Here is a 19,572-nt window from a genome sequence, read left to right as displayed (position 1 = left end):
AAAAACATAGTCGTATACTCGTGTTGGTTTGTCTAAATTTAATTGAAAGTGCAAGGAGAAAACAGAGAGGATATGTCCTACGATACCAAAAATAGTTTAATAATTTTGGTGTAATGAAGTAAAATTGTTGAGTGAGCATTTGTGAAATAAAACCAAATAGCTCTTATATATGAATCTAATGAGACCCCTAAAATTTGAAACTGTAACAGTTCAATATGCCCAATATTAAGTTAAGTGATGGACTGATTTTATCTTAAAGTCCAAATAGTCTTTTATTGCACCATCTTGGGGAAAAAAAAGAACAATTACAGTATGTGTAAGGTAATCAATAATTAGTATTATTATTCAAGATTTTCTTAATCACAAAGCATATATGTGTGGTAAGGTAATCAGCAATCAGTATTTGCCAAGAAATATTCAAAGCACTATTCCAAATTCAATGAGTAAAATGTAGCCGAAAAGGAATACATTTCATCATTTACATTTTACAGTTCCCCATCTGCATTCTATACTCTATTTATTCTACTCCCGAGGAAATCTTATGTCCGCTTTTCTCAATTTTTGCACCAAAGGTAAGGTATAGTCTTGCAGCATGGAGCACTATACCCGGTAAATTGAAGAAGACAGTGAGTGCACGATTGACAAAGTCGATATATCCACAGCGAGCATCGTACAGTATCTCTTGGCTATATACCACAAAGTACCCCATGAACAATATCAGTACAGCGGTTACCTACCACAAGCAGTATTCGTCAAGTCAGTCATATTATTCATTCATTAGACAGAGGCGAGTTCAGAACTAGTGTCAGTGAGTTTAAAATGACTGATCATATTGTATGCATACATATTCAGTTCGAGACAAAAGTAATGATTTATCAACATGGGAGCTGTGTTATAGGATGAGTGAGGTCGCATTGTATGCATACAACTGCTTACCTTTAACATCGCTTGGACTGTGTAGCTGTCAAGGATAAAAAAGACATTCATAAACAAATTTGAGAACATTAGAAGACAACAATAAAGCAGGCAACCGAGATAGATGTCGCTCCTTTCCCTTGTTATCAGTGCTCCAAACGAGAAAATTCCAATGCCGATTGTTGAACCTGCGTAAAAGCTGGCAACAAAGCTGGAGAGGAAGCATGGAATGCTTTCTTAATTAGACATTGTTCAAATTAAGGAACGAACAACAAGGGCTAATCAACTACACATACAGAAGGAGCAGAGTAACTGCTACTGAATTCATTAAGATGCAATATAATGTAGAAATTAACAGAGCAAGCAAAATGTCTTTGTCATATAAGAACAGACTTCAGAAATCAGGGGTAAATTGTCTAAGAGCACTCTTCGTAATTTGATGCAAATGCAGAACTCTTTCACATTCTGGTCATCATATTGCTCAACTTCTCCCATTCATAAGCTAAACATAGTTCAAAATTGGAAACTCTATGTGCTAGAACATATACTAGTAGCCAAGAATGCAGAGACTTTAAAACTGTTCAGGTTTCCAAAGAAGCAAATAATTGTGATATACATTTTTCTAACTGTCCCCTAAATCCATGAAGGATACATCATACAGGTAATTTCAGGGTATAGGAATCTTAATTACAAGCCATCAATTTAGAAGTCCAAAACAATAGTTTGTAACCTAACAACCGACCAACATTCTAGCACCCCATGCTCATTATATTGCTCAATGTTTTTCATTCATAAGCTAAGCATCGTGAGAATTCTGAACTTTGAGAGCCTAGGTAATCGATCATGCCATTAATGCACAAATTAATTTTCAGACATTCCATGTTGTCCAAAACATACGTGATCCTAGTAGCCACTTTTATCTAACTGCGTGCAAGAATAATACAAAATGTCAAATTCCTCCACTCCTATGCCCTTGTTCTCACAAGTCCTAACTAAAGAATTTTCACTGAGAAAGTAGTCATTCTAGTTGAAGATGAAAAACAATAGTTTCTACAAGGACACCGATTTTTCCAGTTAGGATTTCAAGCAGATCTGATGATTATTATCAAAAGTATATAACTAATCAGCAACAAGCCTTTCTCTGTACACAATTGAAGACTACAAAAATCAGGTTCCTGGTAATATGATATGACAAGAAAGCAGTAAAAGAAACCATATAAAACTTCAACAGCAGATCAATGTTTAGCATCTTTTGAATCTTACTTTTGATGCATTTCGAAGAGATATTTAGTTAAAAGGCCAACAGAAGCACCGAAGCAAAAGGCAGCAATCATCAATAGTGAGACCCTTTGATTCTGCATAGACAGAAGATTTACGAAATAAGAAGTGACTTCAAAAATAATTCCACAACTTGGAAGAAAATCTACCAGTCATTGATCACATACCACTCTCCATGATGGTGTGAAGTAAAGCCAGAGTGAACTTGCTACAGAACAAAGGACTGTGAACAGCCCTCCCACTTCCCAGAACAAGTGCAAGTAGGATCCAACAGTAGAGCTCAACATGACATTGAAGAAAGTAAGATACACCTATATTATCCGTAAAAACTAATCAATCACAGGAAAAAGGGCCCTTTATAATGTTGGAATCAGAATCGGAAATCTGAAAATGCATGTTTTCCAGCTAATTAGGTTTTTCAAGAGATCAAACACAAGAAGCTGAAATCTGAAATTGCATGAAACAAATTAATCCCTCCGTCCTATTCAACTGCTATGCTACTTTCATTCAAAACAACTTCTAAGACTGAATTGGGAGCCAGGCTTCAATAACAAACTCGATACAAAAGGTTGTTTTATCAGATTATCACTAGCGGCATTAGCAAGTGCAAAAGAACAGCAAAATACGGCAATACTTTCAAATCTTCTGAGAATCGGAATTCATCAATCCTGAAGATTTAAGAAAAGCAAGTAGAATGTTGCCTTATCACTTACTGTTAAAAAACGAACCGACTATGACTATCTTCAATATTCCGAGAACCGGAATTTATCAATAGGGAAGATATAAGAAATGAGGATTTAGAATCATCTTCTGATCAGCTATTATTAACATGACTAAAATCTCAATCTCTCGATTACAATTTCTTAAATTACAACATTTTTCTTAATCAACATTTAGACCAGAACATTAATTCTTAGGTTTAGGATGAATGTACCCCCTTCAATCTTCTGTGAGCGTGCCGGTTAACTCTTCCAGAATTCATCAGGTCTTCTCTTCTCCAATTCCTATTGAAGTACGATTTCACAGCATTCATCGCCTGGAGTTTCATCTCTGAGAACTTCATCCTTCTTCTCTTTTTTTTTTTCAGAAAGAAAATGGAAATGGGAAAGTGATGAAGAAGAATGAGGAGAGTGAGCTGTTTTTATAGGTTTGCAGAGAAGAGCTCATTACCAACGACTGCCCTTGCCATTACTCTATTTGAGATATTTACGGTTTTACCTTACAGTTTGGGAATAAGATGAGGGTAATTTCGTCAAGAAATTTGAAGAAGAATCTCCAGACTCAGGTCGTTGGCGGGAAGGTTTTCCTTTTCCTCATTTTTTTTTTAAATTTCTCATGTGGAACAATTGTATTTCTCATAAAAAAAAAAAAGTCTTTGATTACTCCTCAAAAATCACAAACAACGAAAAAATAACACGCTAATCAAAGTCTCACAATTTTAAAACCAAGGGTATGTTTGGTGTGAAGGAATATATTTTTCGAAGAATGTTTTTCATTCACCAACCAAACATGAGTAAATAAACTACAAACTAACTTGTTTTTCAAGAAAACATTTTTCATGAAAAATATTTTCTTTCATACCAAACACACCCTTAATCTAAACTTATCAGTTGCGATGAAGATTTCCTCTAATCTATTGGTTTCATGTGTTACTCCATTGGGCGCCGGTGAAATTGAGAGCGTGAGAAGATCTTTGCTTGAAGGGCTAGTTTTTGGTGAATTATGTTGAAAAGGGGTTTTTTCTCTTTATTTATTAGCAATAATAATATAATGTGAGTTCTAATTCTATCATTATGCTTTTCGACTCGTGCATATACCCATAAAGATTTCCAGTTCATTGTAAAGAAAGTCGACATATATTTTGATTGTGTTTGGAAATAGAGAAAATATTTTCCTAGAAAATGAAATAGATAACAAATCGTTTGTGTGTTTGCTAAAAAGGTACCAATAAATACTTTTTTCTGTTAAAAGATTTAAATGTCTTAAAAGGTGTTTGGTTAACCAAAAGTGCTTATACATTGGGTGCCAATAAATACTTTTTTCAGTTTAAAGATTGAAATGTCTAAAAAGGTATTTAGTTAACCAAAAGTGTTTATACATTGGGGTGCCCAATTGAAAAAATTTTGAGAAGTGGGACAACTTTTCAGCTAGCAAAAAATATCTAGAAAATGGGATTTCAAGCTAAAATTGGGAGCACTAGGAGGAGGGTGGAACCTGCCATCTTAAGGAAATTATTTGCCAAGGAATATTCAAAGCACTTGGCTTTCAATCAGTAAAATGTAGCCACAATACTTTTCATCATTTACAGTTCTCCATCTGCATTCTACTCTATTTATTCTATAGTTCCAAGTGTATCAGCATTAATTCTGTCTGTGTTGCTCAATTTCTGCACCCAAGCATAGTCTTGCAGCATGGACCACTATACCCGGTAAATGGAAGAAGATGGTGAGTGTGCGATTGACAAAGTTAATTTCTCCAAAGTGAGCATCATACACGATCTCTTGGCTATATACCACAAGGTACCCCATGAACAATGCAAACACAATGCATACCTATAACAAGCAGTAGTCATCAACAAGTCAGTCATATTATTCATTCATTAGACACAGGTAATGATTTATTACCACAGGAACTGTGTTATAGGATGTGTGTGAGCACATTGTATGCATACAACAGCTTACCTTTAACATCCAATGAGCTGCGTAGCTGTCAATTAAATCTGAAGTACTAGCAACAAATGTGGAGAACATTAGAGCCCAAGAATATGTCAGGCAGCCCAAGTAGACGTCACTCCTTTCCCTAGAGAACAAGGCTTCAAGCCAGACAGCTCCAATGGCAGCTGTTGGACCTACCAAAAGGCTGACAACAAGGCTGGAGAGCAAGCAAGGAATGCTTTCTGAAGTTAGATATTTTTCAAATAAGAAACACAGAACAACAATAGATAATCAACTACACATACACAAGGAGAAAAGTAACTGCTATTGAATTCATTAAGATGCAATATAATGTAGAAATTGAAAGAGCAAGCAAACACTTCAGGAAATTAGTGGTGCAAGTGCAGAACTCCTTCACAATCTGGTCATCATATTGATAATCTGATATGACAAGAAAGCAGTAAAAGCAACCATATAAAACTTCAACAGCAGATATCTGAACAATGTTTAGCATCTTTTGAGTCTTACTATTGATTCATTTCGAAGAGATATTTGGTAAAAAGGTCAAAAGAAGCACCCAAGTTACAGGCTGCACACATCAAGAGTGAGACCCTCGTCCTCTGCATAGACAGAAGATTTACAATATAAGAAGCGATTTCAATATAAATCAACAACTTGGAAGAAAATCTACAAGACACAGATCACGTACCACTCTCAATGGTGATGTAAAGTAAAGACAGAGTAAACTTGCTACAGAAGAAATGACTGTGCACCGCCCTCCCACTTCCCAGATCAAGTGCAAGAAGGATCCAAAAGTATAGCTCCACATGGCAAAGAAGAGAGTAAGATAAACCTATATTTTCAGCAAACTAATCAATCACAGGAAAAAAGGGGAATGCATCTTTCCAGCTAACTAGGTTTTGCAAAGAAAGAAAAGATCAAACATAAGATACTGAAACCTGAATATGCTTGAAACAAATTAATCCCTCCGTTCAAAATTATATGAAATGAATTCATTTTGGAAAGCTTGAATGCACTTGGCACCATTCAATTTCATTTAAACTATTCAATAACAACTTTCAAGACTGAATAGGGAGCAAGGTTTTAATACCAAACTTGACTCGAAATGATAAAGAAAAGTTGCATGTTACTCCAATCGCTTTGTCATATCATCACTAACACCATAAGCAAGTACAAAAGAAGAAAATAAATTACGGTAATACTTGTAAAATATTCAGAAAAATCGAAACTCATCACGAATCCTGAAGAATTAAGTAAAACTAAAATAAAAAACCCGATTCCAAGTAGATCTCCTGATACAGCTATCAGTAACGAGATTACGAAATAGAAAAATCTTGATTCCTCAATCTCTCGATTACAATATTTTTCATAATCGACATTTTAATCAAGTAGAAAAATAATTCTTACATTTGTGATCAAATATAAAGAAAAAGTGAAACAGTAAGAATGAATGTACCTTCTTCAAGCTTGTGTGAGCGTTCTCGGGAATTTCTCCAGAATTCATCAGGTCTTCTCTTGTCCAATTCCTTATGAAGTAAGCTCTCACAGCATTTGTGGCCTGGAGTTTCATCTCTGAGAACTTCATGTTTTTTGCTTCAGAGAGAAAACGGAATCGGAAATTTGATGAAGAAGAATGAGGAACGTGAGCTGTGTTTATAGTTTGTTATACGCAGAAGAGTTCGTTACGAAAGACTACCCCTCGCCGTTACTCTGTTTGGGAATATTTATGGTTCTACCTTTTGGTTATTTGGCTGAGTTTTGGGGATATTGCAGGGGTACTTCCGTCAAAGAAGAAAAGGAGAACAATCTCCAGGCTCAGGTTGTTGGCGGGAAAGGGGAGAGGTTTGGGAATAAATTAATCTCACTGCTTCACTCCAAAAACAAAAATGTTTGCTGTCTATTTAAGGTAATTTAATTTCCAAAACATGAAACATGGTCTTAGAAATGTTGATCAAAAGCTTGAATATTCTTTAAAATGTTGATTAATTTTTTGGCTTTTATTAAGAGATTTTCTTTTAGACCGTATGACATTTTTACTATTTTTCTCCAATTATTATTTAACTAGTCAAAATGACCGCGATGAGAATAAAGTTAATATAATAACCTAAATTATTGTTTTATAGATATAATCGACATACGTATACATAAAAAAAAATCCTATAAAATGAAGAAATAACAAATAAAAAAAAAGGAACATGACTACAAGCTCGGCACCTTGTTAACCCACTTTTAGAATTAGTGAACCTTTCACAATTTACTGCCTAATATATATATAGGCTGAATATTTTGAAGAATTTATTTCTTAAAACTCTGCTAATGAATCTATGAGAAAAAAGGAGTACAAAATTCAACATAATTTTTACTCTCCTTTATATTTATACAAAATATTTTTTTTTTTGCACTGGTGCATCTCTTCTTCTTCTTCTTGAAGATTCAACACCAATTTAAAAACTTCTTAGTGTGGATTTATGGGTGGATATGCAAGGTGCTCGTTGACAAATGTCCAAGCAGTTACAGTAACATATAATATGCCTATGGGATATACTTTCCCTGCAATCGTCCAAGCGCAATTTCCATTGCTTCACCAAAGACGCGATCTTGAAAACACTGGATTGGAGGTCTTGTGAATCCGAATGCAAGCAAAAATGTTGAGTTTTATATATGATGAAATTTGGATACTAAAAAATTAGGGAGGGGGAAGAAGGATTGTTACAGCCGTAGGCATTAGTTATGATTTTGGGAAATAAATTTTAGTTGCTACAATTATTTATATTTTTTAATTGAAAGATTAAAATTGCATTGTCAAACATGTGAACTTACACGATTATCTTTGCAGGACAACTAAACACAAGGTTTATCATTTGTGTTATCTTGGAAAAGAATATTACTATCTGGTTAGTTTACAGAACTCACTTCCATACACAAACCTGTTGAATTAAGTGAAAAAAACTAAATCTCCAGATAAAAAATGGAGAATGAACGTTCCTATTTTGCAAACAACCAAGTTCAAACATTTTGGGGACTACTTGGAACACCGTCGTCCATGTAAAAATACGTTTTGCCTTTGCCCTCTTTGAACAAGGAGGAATAATAGGCAGGATCGTATACAGAACCACCTACAACATCATCAGAATTGGATGTCTGTCTAGTTAGAGAAGTTGCAGTATTAAGAAAATTGTTTCTCATATCACTATCTGCTTCTCGGGGAACTGAACAGTCTATATAAGAACACCCAGTTTAATCCAATAATTTGCATGGAGAGAGTAAGTTTCACCGAGAAGATAACAGATTTCAAATGCAGAAAGAATTAATCAAGAAATGTCCACTAAGACTGCACAGAAAAGAAGTACAACGTATGTTCTACCAAGAATCTCACTGCTACTCTGAGTAGCAACCAATGCGAATAACTCAATATCCAAATTGATTATCATAATCACATAGCCATGCACGTTTGTATCAGACTCTTAATTGCAGAACAAATTAAAGCATCATATATAAGAAAAGATTCCAATAAATTGGACACTTTAAACTGAAAAGAAAAATGAGTAGCAGAAGATGGGAAAGAGGATGATCGTCGGCCGCGAAGGGTTCTACATTGAAAGGCCAGAAAACGTTCGATTTAGATTCTCAGAAATGAAACAAAGCAATGCCATTATTTGTATATAAAGAAAAACTGACACAAGGTTTTATTTAAGATTTGCAACCAATAATGTTGGACCTAAAAGTCACGTCACTTGACAAAAAGCCGAAAAGTTCTTTCAATAAATTAAATGGCTTAATTACATGAAAAAGTCAACAAAATTGAGAAAAAATAATGAGAATCCTAATACTGCCACTTAGATTTGCAACCATTAATCTTAGGCGGGTCTAATAATCTCTTATATATATATATATATATGTTATAAATTAACTCGACAATTAATAAAGAAAAGGAGAGTAAGAGAATTTAGAGAGTAGAATTGATTTTCTTGTTTTCGTTTCTATGTCTATCTTCTCAATGCCAAGGACGGCATTTATAGAAGATGAGAAAGCAGTGCAACAATAACAATCTCAAGTGGGCAACTTGGCCACTCCCACTTGAGAAAGAGACATCCATCATCTAATAAGTTGCCCACTCCCACTTGAGAAAGAAACATCCACCATCTAATACTCCCCCTTGGATGTCAAAAAAAATACATATATTCTAGTTAAAGAATAATTATACATAGTTATCTTGAACATCTTATAGATGTTGTGCCTCGTTAAAACCTTATTAGGAAAAACCAAGTGGGAAAAAGCCTAATGAAGGAAAAAGAGTACACACATCTGATAATACGCCTTGAGTGCTGCCTCATTAAAAACCTTATCAGGAAAACCCAGTGGGACAAAACCTTGACTAAGGGAAAAGAGTACAGCGCGTATTTTGCTCCCCCTGATGAAAATATCACTTAATATCTCGAAGATGACGCATTCCAATTTTGTATCTCATTTTCTCAAAGGTTGAAGTTGGCAATGCTTTGGTGAACATATCCGCCAAATTGTCACTTGAACGAATTTGTTGGACATCTATTTCACCCTTCTTTTGAAGATCATGAGTGAAAAAGAATTTTGGTGAAATATGTTTTGTTCTGTCTCCTTTGATGTATCCTCCCTTCAGTTGAGCTATACATGCAACATTGTCTTCATACAATATTGTTGGAGCGTCTTTTGTCAAAGAAAGACCACATGTTTCTTGAATGTGTTCAGTTATTGATCTTAACCAAACACATTCTCGACTTGCTTCATGAATGGCTATTATCTCTGCATGATTTGAGGAAGTGGCAACCATAGTTTGCTTTGTTGAACGCCATGATATAGCTGTACCACCACATGTAAATAAATAGCCTGTTTGCGATCGACCTTTATGGGGATCAGATAAATATCCTGCATCTGCATAACTGATCAATTGTGACATGGAATCATTTGAGTAAAACAATCCTATATCAATGGTACCTCGAAGGTATCTGAATATATGCTTAATTCCATTCCAGTGTCTGCGTGTTGGTGAAGAACTAAATCTTGCTAACAAGTTTACTGAGAAAGCTATATCTGGTCTAGAATTGTTGGCAAGATACATTAATGCACCAATTGCACTAAGGTATGGTATTTCAGCACCAATAAGTTCTTCATCATTTTCATAAGGCCGAAACGGATCTGTATTAATATCAAGAGATCTCACAATCATTGGAATACTCAATGGGTGTGCTTTATCCATATAAAATCTCTTTACAATATTTTCAGTATATGTTGACTGATGGACAAATATCCCATTTGTAAAATGTTCAATTTGTAGACCAAGACAAAATTTTGTCTTTCCAAGGTCTTTCATTTCAAACTCCTTTTTCAGGCATTTTACTGCCTTTGAAAGTTCTTCCAGAGTTCCAATAATATTCAAATCATCAACATATACTGCTATTATGACAAATTCAGATTCAGACCTTCTCATAAAGACACAAGGGCAAATTGGATCATTTTTATATCCTTCTTTTAGCAAATATTCGCTAAGACGATTGTACCACATTCGCCCTGATTGTTTCAACCCGTACAAGGATTTCTGAAGCTTTATTGAACAATTTTCTCGAGAATCCTTGTATGCTTCAGGTACTTTGAACCCTTCGGGAATTTTCATAAAAATGTCGTGGTCCAATGAGCCATATAAATAGGCAGTGACCACGTCCATTAAGTGCATTTCAAGCTTTTCATGAACTGCCAAATTCATTAGATACCTGAAAGTAATTGCATCCACCACGGAGGAATATGTTTCCATATAGTCAATGCCAGATCTTTGCGAAAAATCTTGGGCTACAAGTCGTGCTTTATATCTTACGACTTCACCCTTTTCATTTCGTTTACGCACAAAAATCCATTTGTGCCCTACTGGCTTGACACCTTCAGGTGTTCGAACTATTGATCCGAAAACTTCACGTTTTTTCAAGTGAAGTTAACTCTGCTTGAATTGCATCCTTCCATCTTGGCCAATCATTTCTCTATCTGCATTCATCGACAGATTTTGGTTCAAGATCCTTATCTTGTTGCATTATTTCAATGGCAACATTATAAACAAAAATATTATCGACCACAATATCATTTCGGTTCCACCGTTTTCCTGTCGAGACATAACTTATTGAGATTTCTTCATTCTCATTATTTTCAGGTACTTGGACCTCCTCGGTGGTATCACCATTTGTTGTGTCTCTGGGCTCTTCTTGAGCACTCGCCTCTAAATTATGATCATCTTGATCATTTATTCCTTTCCTTTTTCGAGGATTTTTATCTTTGGAACCAAATGGTCTTCCACGTTTTAAGCGTGGTCTAGACTCATTTGCCTGAATAAGTTGTCCTACCGGGACATCAACTCGAACTTGAGCATTAGCAGCTGGGATATGCGATTTAGTAACCCGTGGAAGGTTAGTAAATGCATCCGGCAGTTGATTTGCAATATTCTGCAAATAAATCATCTTTTGAACTTCTTGCTCACATTGATTTGTTCGAGGATCTAAATGAGATAGTGACAATGAATTTCAATCTATCTCATTGTCACGCCCCGGGAGGGTACCCTAGACGTAACCGGCACTCAGAAACCATTTCTGGCTCCCAAGCGAACCACATAGCCTAATCACACATCCGTTCATTCATTCATTCAACGGAAAGTTTAAAAGTAAAGAATAATTTAGCGGGCAACTCAAATCATCCATTCAATTCAAAGAATAAAGGCCATGGGCCGACAGATCAACTAAAATATTTGTCATTTAAAAATAGTTTGACAAGAATAACTCAGTCGACTCATCACTATCTAGTCTATGAAGCCTCTATCACTACTATCTAATTGGTGCCAATGACATGTTCATGGCTACCTCAAATCAAAATGAAAAGGGCTAACTCGATGCAAGAATACACAGACGGTGTCCTCCGAATGTAGGGGAGGACTCACCACTATGCTGAGTGCGAATAGATCCCCAATGATGCTCCTATTGACGATCTCTTAAACCTGTCTCTGCATCATGAAACGATGCAGGCCAAATGGCGTCAGTACATGGAATGTACTGGTATGTAAAATGGCAGAATGGAACATACCTCAAGGAAGAATAGCAGCGGTCCAAATATCTCAAATTGAAAGATAAGAGAGACTCAACAAGGCATCATAAGTCTAAAGTAAGGATACAGTTTAGACAGAGACCAATCATATACCATACAATCCAATCCAATTATGTATAATACAGTTAAATCAAATCATTTACAATTCGATCCCTTTCAATCATGTACAATCCGATTATATACACTCAACTCAACAATCAACTCAATAATCAAATCCAATCTAGTCACATACCATCCTATTCAATCCAATCACAATTCATCTACTCCAATCCGACCGTATACAATCAACTTAACATTCAACTCAACAATCAGCTCAAGAGACTCAACTCAGTAAATATGCAAATTAAATTATGCGACGTTTTACAATTCAACTCAAAGGACTCAACTCAATAAATATGTAACAACTCACTCAAGTGTCCTAAGTCTAACAAGAAATAGTTTAGACAGGACTAACTCATAAGCATATAGCAACTCACTCAACTCAACTGACTCAGAGCACTATCAAGACCTAAATGGGAGTTTCTCTTAACCGACAACCAACACTTATGAGCCAGTGAAGGTACAACAAAACGACGTCGTTGCCACGCCCGTTCATACCTTGCCAGGGCATGAACGACGAACCTCATGGATCCAATCCAACCAAGTCCTATAATGTCAGGACATATCTCTCGGGGAAGCATCCGACTTAACGATTCAATCCCCCCTACGTTTGGCAACACAGGTATTGGGTTCGAGTATGGACTGTACTCTTGCTCAATTCGGTGCTCGATACTCCTCCCATGACTCCATGCTCATAAAACTCCTTCAATCATCTCAAACAATCCCTCACGGCTAGTTTCATGTGGAACATTGCCACCTCATCAACTCTGTTCTCATTTCAACTCAATTAACTCATAATGACAAGTCTCATTGGACCTTCTTTCAAATCGACTCATTTCAAATCATCAAACTCTTCTCTTTAAAAATTTATACAATCTCGACCCAATGAATGTAGAAAATATTATGTACATCAAAATATAATTTCAACTCCTCAACTCAAACTCAAAATAAATACTTTAATGTAAAGATACTCAACTCATTCAAAGGCTCTTCATACTCAACTCATACTTAAACTCCTTTCTAAATCAAAGATGAAACTAATAATTCTTTAGACTCATAATAGTGTATAAATAGGTTATGCAAAAAGGTTCACAAATACTTTATTTAAAGCTCCTCCTCAAGAGATAATTTATTTTTAAAATATTCCTAAGACTCCAATCAACTCAAATTATGCACATCATATACCACAAAATCACATTAGACTCCAATCCACTTCATCACATAACATCCTCATCAATATACCTCTTCATCAATCATTCTACACATATTAAATAAGCACCATTCACGTCATCCCTCACATCGTCATCAAAACATCATCATCACATCATCCTCATATATTATCGTTTACATCATCATCAAATATTTACTCTAAAATCCTTATTTTTTTGTCCTATGTTCATTTTATAGAAGCAAAGGGACATTCTTAACTAACCAATTCATTCTTTTCATTCCAATCAATACATATATACACACAACTATCCATCTCAACCTCAAGACATTTATAACAAGAAATTTCATCTTGGGTTCGTGTGAATGAAACATGAACCCATACTCTCAACAAAACTCAACTCAAGAGAATCGTCAATACCTATAAATCCATTACAAAGATACATTTGTAGTCAATAATATGAAAATTAACTATTTAGTAACTCAAGTCATTAAAAACATCAATCAACTAATAGTACTTAAAAACCTTTCATAGTTTAGGAAAACTTTCAAGAAAACCTTCTTAGAAGGTTCAACTCTTTCACAACTTCTATCCAACACATATATGGGCATATGGAAGAACTCAATCCATATTTTAGGTTAGCCTTACATACCTTGTTTGAAGACTTTGAAGGAACTTGATGTTAGGTCTTCAATGGAAGACTTGAATCCTTGAAACTCTTGAAGGCACCCTTTGTTGGAGATGGATTTGGGGAAGAAGAAGAAGAAGAAGAAGAGAGAAAATATTAGGTCTTTTAGAGAGAGAGAGGGACTGAAAATATGGTCCCAAAACGTCCAAGGATAGGTATATATAATTAGGGAAAAAGTCCAAGTTGCCCCACTTCAAAAATCTGAAAAATTGGGCAAAAGTCTTGCTGGCGCTATAGTGGCGCGTCGCGCCACTGCAGCGCCAAGCCAAAATAGGCCTAAAACCCTGCACATCTAATAGTGGCGCATCGCACCAAGGATCAAACTACTGAGGCTGTTTTCTGGCGCTATAGTGGCACGTCGCGCCACTGGGGCGCCAAGCCTATATTTCGCCCAGGCCTGAATATTCCTGCAGTGCTAGCTCGTAGTAAAATGGCCATAACGTTTGACTCCGAACTCCAAAAATTGCAATCTTGGTGGCGTTGGAAAGAAGACTCAAATACCTTTAATTTGGTAGGTTGTGGGCCACCCAGTTCTTTATATAATAGGAGATATGGTCGTTTGAAGTTGACCCTTAAACTAACTCGTCCGAAAACTTAATCAATTGGAGTTCTTTGGACTCGACTTGGTGTTAGAGATCCCTTATGACCCCTAAACACATCTAACACACTTCAAATACTTAGGAATTAATCCTAACTCATGTGTAGAATTACAAGTCCTCCAGTTCGAGTCTACCCACACGTGAAGAAATGTTCAAATCTTAGCGAAAAATTTTGAGGGGTGTTACACTCATTTTTCAACTGCTTATGTTCTCCCCCTAATGTTGGGTATACTGATTCATCAAAATGACAATCAGCGAATCTTGCCGTAAATAAATCTCCAGTCATAGGTTCCATATATTTTATAATAGAAGGAGATTCATACCCAACATATATTCCCAACCTTCTTTGGGGACCCATCTTTGTGCGGTGCGGTGGAGCAATTGGGACATATAACGCACACCCAAATATTCTAAGATGGGATATATTTGGCTCCCTTCCAAACGCCAACTGTAATGGGGAAATTCATGATAATTTGTTGGCCTTACGCGTACAAGTGCTGCTGCATGCAAAATAGCATGCCCCCATACTGAAATAGGAAGTTTTGTCCTCATTAGCAATGGTCTAGCTATCCATTGGAGGCGTTTAATCAATGATTCTGCTAGACCATTTTGAATATGTACATGAGCGACCGGATGCTCAACTTTTATTCCAATCGACATACAATAATCATTAAATGATTGAGATGTGAATTCACCAGCATTATCAAGACGAATTGTCTTTATTGCATAATCTGGAAATTGTGCTCTTAACCTTATAATTTGAGCTAACAATCTCGCAAAAGCCATGTTGCGAGTTGATAATAAGCACACATGTGACCATCTTGTAGATGCATCTATCAAGACCATATAATATTTAAATGGTCCACATGAAGGGTGAATTGGCCCACATATATCACCCTGTATACGTTCCAGAAATACAGGGGATTCAATCCCAACCTTAGTTGCTGATGGTTTGATAATCAGTTTTCCTTGGGAACAAGCAACACAAGAGAATTCCTTAGATTGAAGAATTTTCTGATTCTTCAAAGTGTGTCCATGTGAATTCTCAATAATTCTGCGCATCATATTATAACCGGGATGGCCCAACCGGTCATGCCAAATGATAAAATCATTAGAATCAGTAAACCTTTTGTTTACAATGGCATGTGATTCAACAGTACCAATATTTGTATGGTACAACCCAGAAGAAAGTGCATGTAATTTTTCGTGCACAATTTTCTTCTCCATATTTATTGTAGTAATATAAAGGTATTCAACCTTTCCTTCATTTGCAGTCTCAATATGATAGCCATTTTGGCGAATAACCTTGAAACTTAACAAGTTTCTTTGAAACTTAACAAGTTTCTTTGAAACTTACTACAATATAATGCATTATCAATTACCAATATCGTTCCTCCAGGTAGTAATAAGGCTGTTTTTCCAGAGCCTTCAATTAATTTTGTACTACCAGATATTGTATTGACATAGGCCCTTTTCATAATCAAATGACAAAAATATTTCTTTTCTTTTAATATCGTATGAGTTGTGGCACTATCCAAAATGCACATATCTCCATTATTCATCTTGAATCCAATTGAAGACTGATAAATTTATTTATCTTCATAAAATAAAAATGCATTGTAAGAAATAAGTAACAATTTTGCTAGAAAAACATAAGTCCCTTTTTTTTTAATTATTATTATTTTTTTTAAAGTTAAATTATGGTAATTTAGAATTTAAAAAATTATATGATTCAATTATGATGAATGTTACAATAATTTAGTTTATGGAATTATATACTTATTAACCTTAAATAAATATTATACACAAGTATTTAAATATAAAATATTATAAAACACTAATATAATATTATTCATCATGTATAGATAATTTGTTTATTGACAAAAATAATACAATCATTATATATTATTAATGTCTAAAACATTAACAAGAATAAACAGTTAGTATAATGACATTAAATAAGGCGAATATTATTTTTAGTAACAATATGATATTAAGATTAAATAATAGCACACTAATAGTAGTTAATTACAACATTGTAAAATAGCACAATGTAATAAACAATATACAATTATCATAAAAATGTGACCTTGATTATTTTTTTTTCTTCAAATACATAAACGTAAAAACACAATAATTCGAAGTACATGATAACATATTAAAAAAAACATGAAATTAAACATCAATTAAGATCCTTAAAAAAATCTTCAACCTCCAAATGAGTAATATCATTGAGGTCATTAAAATCATCATCCCTTAAGGCCAGATTTGTTTCAATATTATCATTATTCAAAGGTCTTGCCTCAACATTATTTTCGAACGCCAAGTGTGACTCTATCCGAGCATTAGAAGAAGAGGCACCACCTCTATTTGCCTTTCTTTTAAAAGAATTTTGATAAAGTCTTACAAAATGCTCAGGCGTCCGACATTCATTTTTCCAGTGGCCTTTCATGCCACAACGATGACAGTTACTTTTTGAAGGGCCATTTTGAGAACTGATATTGTTCTCCCTTTTATGTTGACCACCACCACAACGATTATTATATCGTCCTCTGCCATTGCCACGCCCACGCACATTATTGTGACCTTGATATTTATTATGTCTTCTTTCAGACTGACCATGTGCTTTTACCATATTTGCCTCCGATAATGGAGCAGTTCCAGTGGAACGAGCTTCATGATTTTTCATTAAAAGGGCATTATGTTGTTCAGCCACCAGAAGGCATGATATCAATTCAGAGTATTTTTTAAAACCCTTTTCACGGTATTGCTGCTGTAATATTACATTAGAGGCATGAAAAATAGTTAGTATTTTTTCTAACATGTCCTCATCATTTATATTTTCCCCACATAATTTTAATTGGGAAGTTATTCTAAATACAGCAGAATTATACTCAATTACGGTTTTAAAATCTTGAAACCGTAAGTGCATCCACTCATAACGAGCCCTTGGCAATACCGTTGCCCTGAGGTGGTCATATCTCCCTTTTAAGTCTTTCCACAATTCAAGTGGATCTTTCACTGTCAAGTATTCCATTTTTAGGCTTTCATCTAGATGATGACGAAGGAAAATCATAGCCTTTGCTTTATCCTGACTTGATGCTGTATTTCCTTCAATTATAGCATCACCAAGACCCTTAGCGGTAAGGTGAATTTCAGCATCAAGTACCCATGACAAATAATTTTTACCAGAAATATCAAGTGCCACAAATTCCAATTTTGACAAGTTTGACATGATGAAAATTAATTTGAAAGTAACAAAGATAACTTAAAAATTAAATTTCTTTAGTAGATATACCTGATATAGAAGTTAATTTTCTGAAAAATTAGAGCTTCGTGCTGATAACGTGTTATAAATTAACTCGACAATTAATAAAGAAAAGGAGAGTAAGAGAATTTAGAGAGTAGAATTGATTTTCTTGTTTTCGTTTCTATGTCTATCTTCTCAATGCCAAGGACGGCATTTATAGAAGATGAGAAAGCAGTGCAACAATAACAATCTCAAGTGGGCAACTTGGCCACTCCCACTTGAGAAAGAGACATCCATCATCTAATAAGTTGCCCACTCCCACTTGAGAAATATATATATATATATATATATATATATATATATATAAAAGATTATCTCTTTCACTTAAAAAATTAAAATTAGCTATGCCTTTAATTATTTATTATGTTATAATGTAAATAAGTCATAAGACAAAAATCTATAATACTAAAATGTAACCAGTAAGCTAATTATAAATGAATTAAATCTGATTTTGCCTTGAGAAATACGTTGTTAAACTTGAATTATTATTGGAACAAAATACATATGTAGAGTCATACTATAAAGTGGTCGCCTCTCCTTCAACAAAAAAAATTGTACTCTATCTTTAATTTTTCTTTAAGTTTGCATTGTTATATCAATATTATCTTTATATTCTTAGCTACTATCTTCTCTTTTTCAGCCTTCAGTGCTTATTTTTTTCGCAAAAAAAGTGATAAAATATATGCTACAATTTTTCAAGCTTACTTTCTGATTTTGATGGCTTTCATCTTGTCTTACAGTAAAGAAGACTTCGGATAATGTAAGGCCCCGGCAGACTTTGGATAATCATTCGGTTAGAATTGTTTATAATGGTAAATGTAATATTAAATTCTTTATTTATGTTTTATATTGAATTGGAGAATGAAACTTTTGCTATTCGTAAAACGTAAGTTCGTAAAAGACAAAATTGCCATGTAATTATCTTTATAATATTAACTTGAGACTTTTAAACCATGAAAAATTAAGGAATCCTAAAATATATGATACGGAAAAAATATATTGCTTATATTTATTTTTCAAACACAAACTGATATATATATATATAAAAAAAATTTACATAAATTTTAAATGTTACAAGGTTCCGATTCAGCTATACTTAGCCTTGAAGAGATATTAGGAGAATTAACGTAACCTCCTAAATTTGGAAAGAAGAACTAGAAAAGGACTCCTAAATATATGTGAAGAAGAATCGATGTTGTAACCACATCTTTTCTCTCTAGAACAATGACTTCCTCTCTAATAAATGAAATTAATGCTGTTGTCGTTCAAAACTAGATTAAGTATTTAAACTTTTAAGATTTTATGGCAATCACAATTGATAAGAGAGTAAATCCAAAATTTTAATTAAGATTTACAAGAATAACAAATTGCAATAGAAGTACAAACATATAAAGTTGAGATAACGCATTCACCAAAATTGCAACATAAAAAACTTCACCAAGCGCCAAAAATAGATTTTAAAATTTCTAGTAAAAGTTGTAACTTGAAAAATTACACCTGACTCCAAAAATTATTTCACAGAAGTATTATTGATATGAACTAATAATACTTTTGTACCTCATAAAATAATATTTACAAATAACTTAATCTAACATTTTTTAGTATCATGATTGACAAGGAATCACGTGCAATTAGTTGAGAACTTCTTGTCCTTCATTAAAGATTCTATGTATAATAGACAAAATTGTCATTTATTATTTTTTTCAAATATAATGATCATTATATTT

General features: G+C 34.3%; 2 protein-coding genes across 3 annotated transcripts; both read right to left on the bottom strand.

The window, feature by feature from the left end:
- Window positions 1-372: 372 nt before the first annotated feature.
- LOC129886765 (bax inhibitor 1-like) lies at window positions 373-3,315 on the bottom strand. The gene is made up of 5 exons (XM_055961604.1): window positions 3,128-3,315; window positions 2,361-2,504; window positions 2,179-2,270; window positions 937-1,126; window positions 373-733 (listed from the first exon to the last, which is right to left on the bottom strand). Exons 1-5 carry the CDS (start codon window positions 3,254-3,256, stop codon window positions 518-520), a joined length of 771 nt encoding a protein of 256 aa, XP_055817579.1. The 5' UTR covers window positions 3,257-3,315; the 3' UTR covers window positions 373-517.
- Window positions 3,316-4,252: 937 nt separating this feature from the next.
- LOC129886766 (bax inhibitor 1-like) lies at window positions 4,253-6,670 on the bottom strand. 2 transcript variants are annotated; one of them, XM_055961605.1, is made up of 5 exons: window positions 6,325-6,670; window positions 5,557-5,700; window positions 5,376-5,467; window positions 4,875-5,064; window positions 4,253-4,745 (listed from the first exon to the last, which is right to left on the bottom strand). In XM_055961605.1, the coding sequence occupies exons 1-5, from the start codon at window positions 6,451-6,453 to the stop codon at window positions 4,554-4,556; spliced, it is 747 nt and encodes a 248-aa protein (XP_055817580.1). In that variant the 5' UTR covers window positions 6,454-6,670; the 3' UTR covers window positions 4,253-4,553. The 2 variants fall into 2 exon arrangements, with proteins under 2 accessions (XP_055817580.1, XP_055817581.1); XM_055961606.1 differs by lacking the exon at window positions 5,557-5,700 and having other exon boundaries at window positions 6,325-6,665.
- Window positions 6,671-19,572: the final 12,902 nt, after the last annotated feature.

The sequence above is a fragment of the Solanum dulcamara genome, chromosome 4 (genome assembly GCF_947179165.1).
Source record: "Solanum dulcamara chromosome 4, daSolDulc1.2, whole genome shotgun sequence".
Lineage (NCBI taxonomy): Eukaryota > Viridiplantae > Streptophyta > Magnoliopsida > Solanales > Solanaceae > Solanum > Solanum dulcamara.
The sequence above is the reverse complement of the archived record's forward strand: the minus strand, read 5'-3'. Positions and strand labels throughout refer to the sequence as shown.

Coding starts and splice junctions, on each gene's coding strand:
- LOC129886766 (XM_055961605.1), bottom strand. CDS start 6,453: ATGAAGTTCTCAGAGATGAAACTCCAGGCCACAAATGCTGTGAGAGCT. Junction 5,065..5,375: donor CTCTTCGAAATGAATCAATA/GTAAGACTCAAA, acceptor CTTGCTCTCCAG/CCTTGTTGTCAGCCTTTTGG. Junction 4,746..4,874: donor CAGCTCATTGGATGTTAAAG/GTAAGCTGTTGT, acceptor TGCTTGTTATAG/GTATGCATTGTGTTTGCATT.
- LOC129886765 (XM_055961604.1), bottom strand. CDS start 3,256: ATGAAGTTCTCAGAGATGAAACTCCAGGCGATGAATGCTGTGAAATCG. Junction 2,505..3,127: donor CTCACAGAAGATTGAAGGGG/GTACATTCATCC, acceptor CGGATAATATAG/GTGTATCTTACTTTCTTCAA. Junction 2,271..2,360: donor TCACACCATCATGGAGAGTG/GTATGTGATCAA, acceptor CTGTCTATGCAG/AATCAAAGGGTCTCACTATT.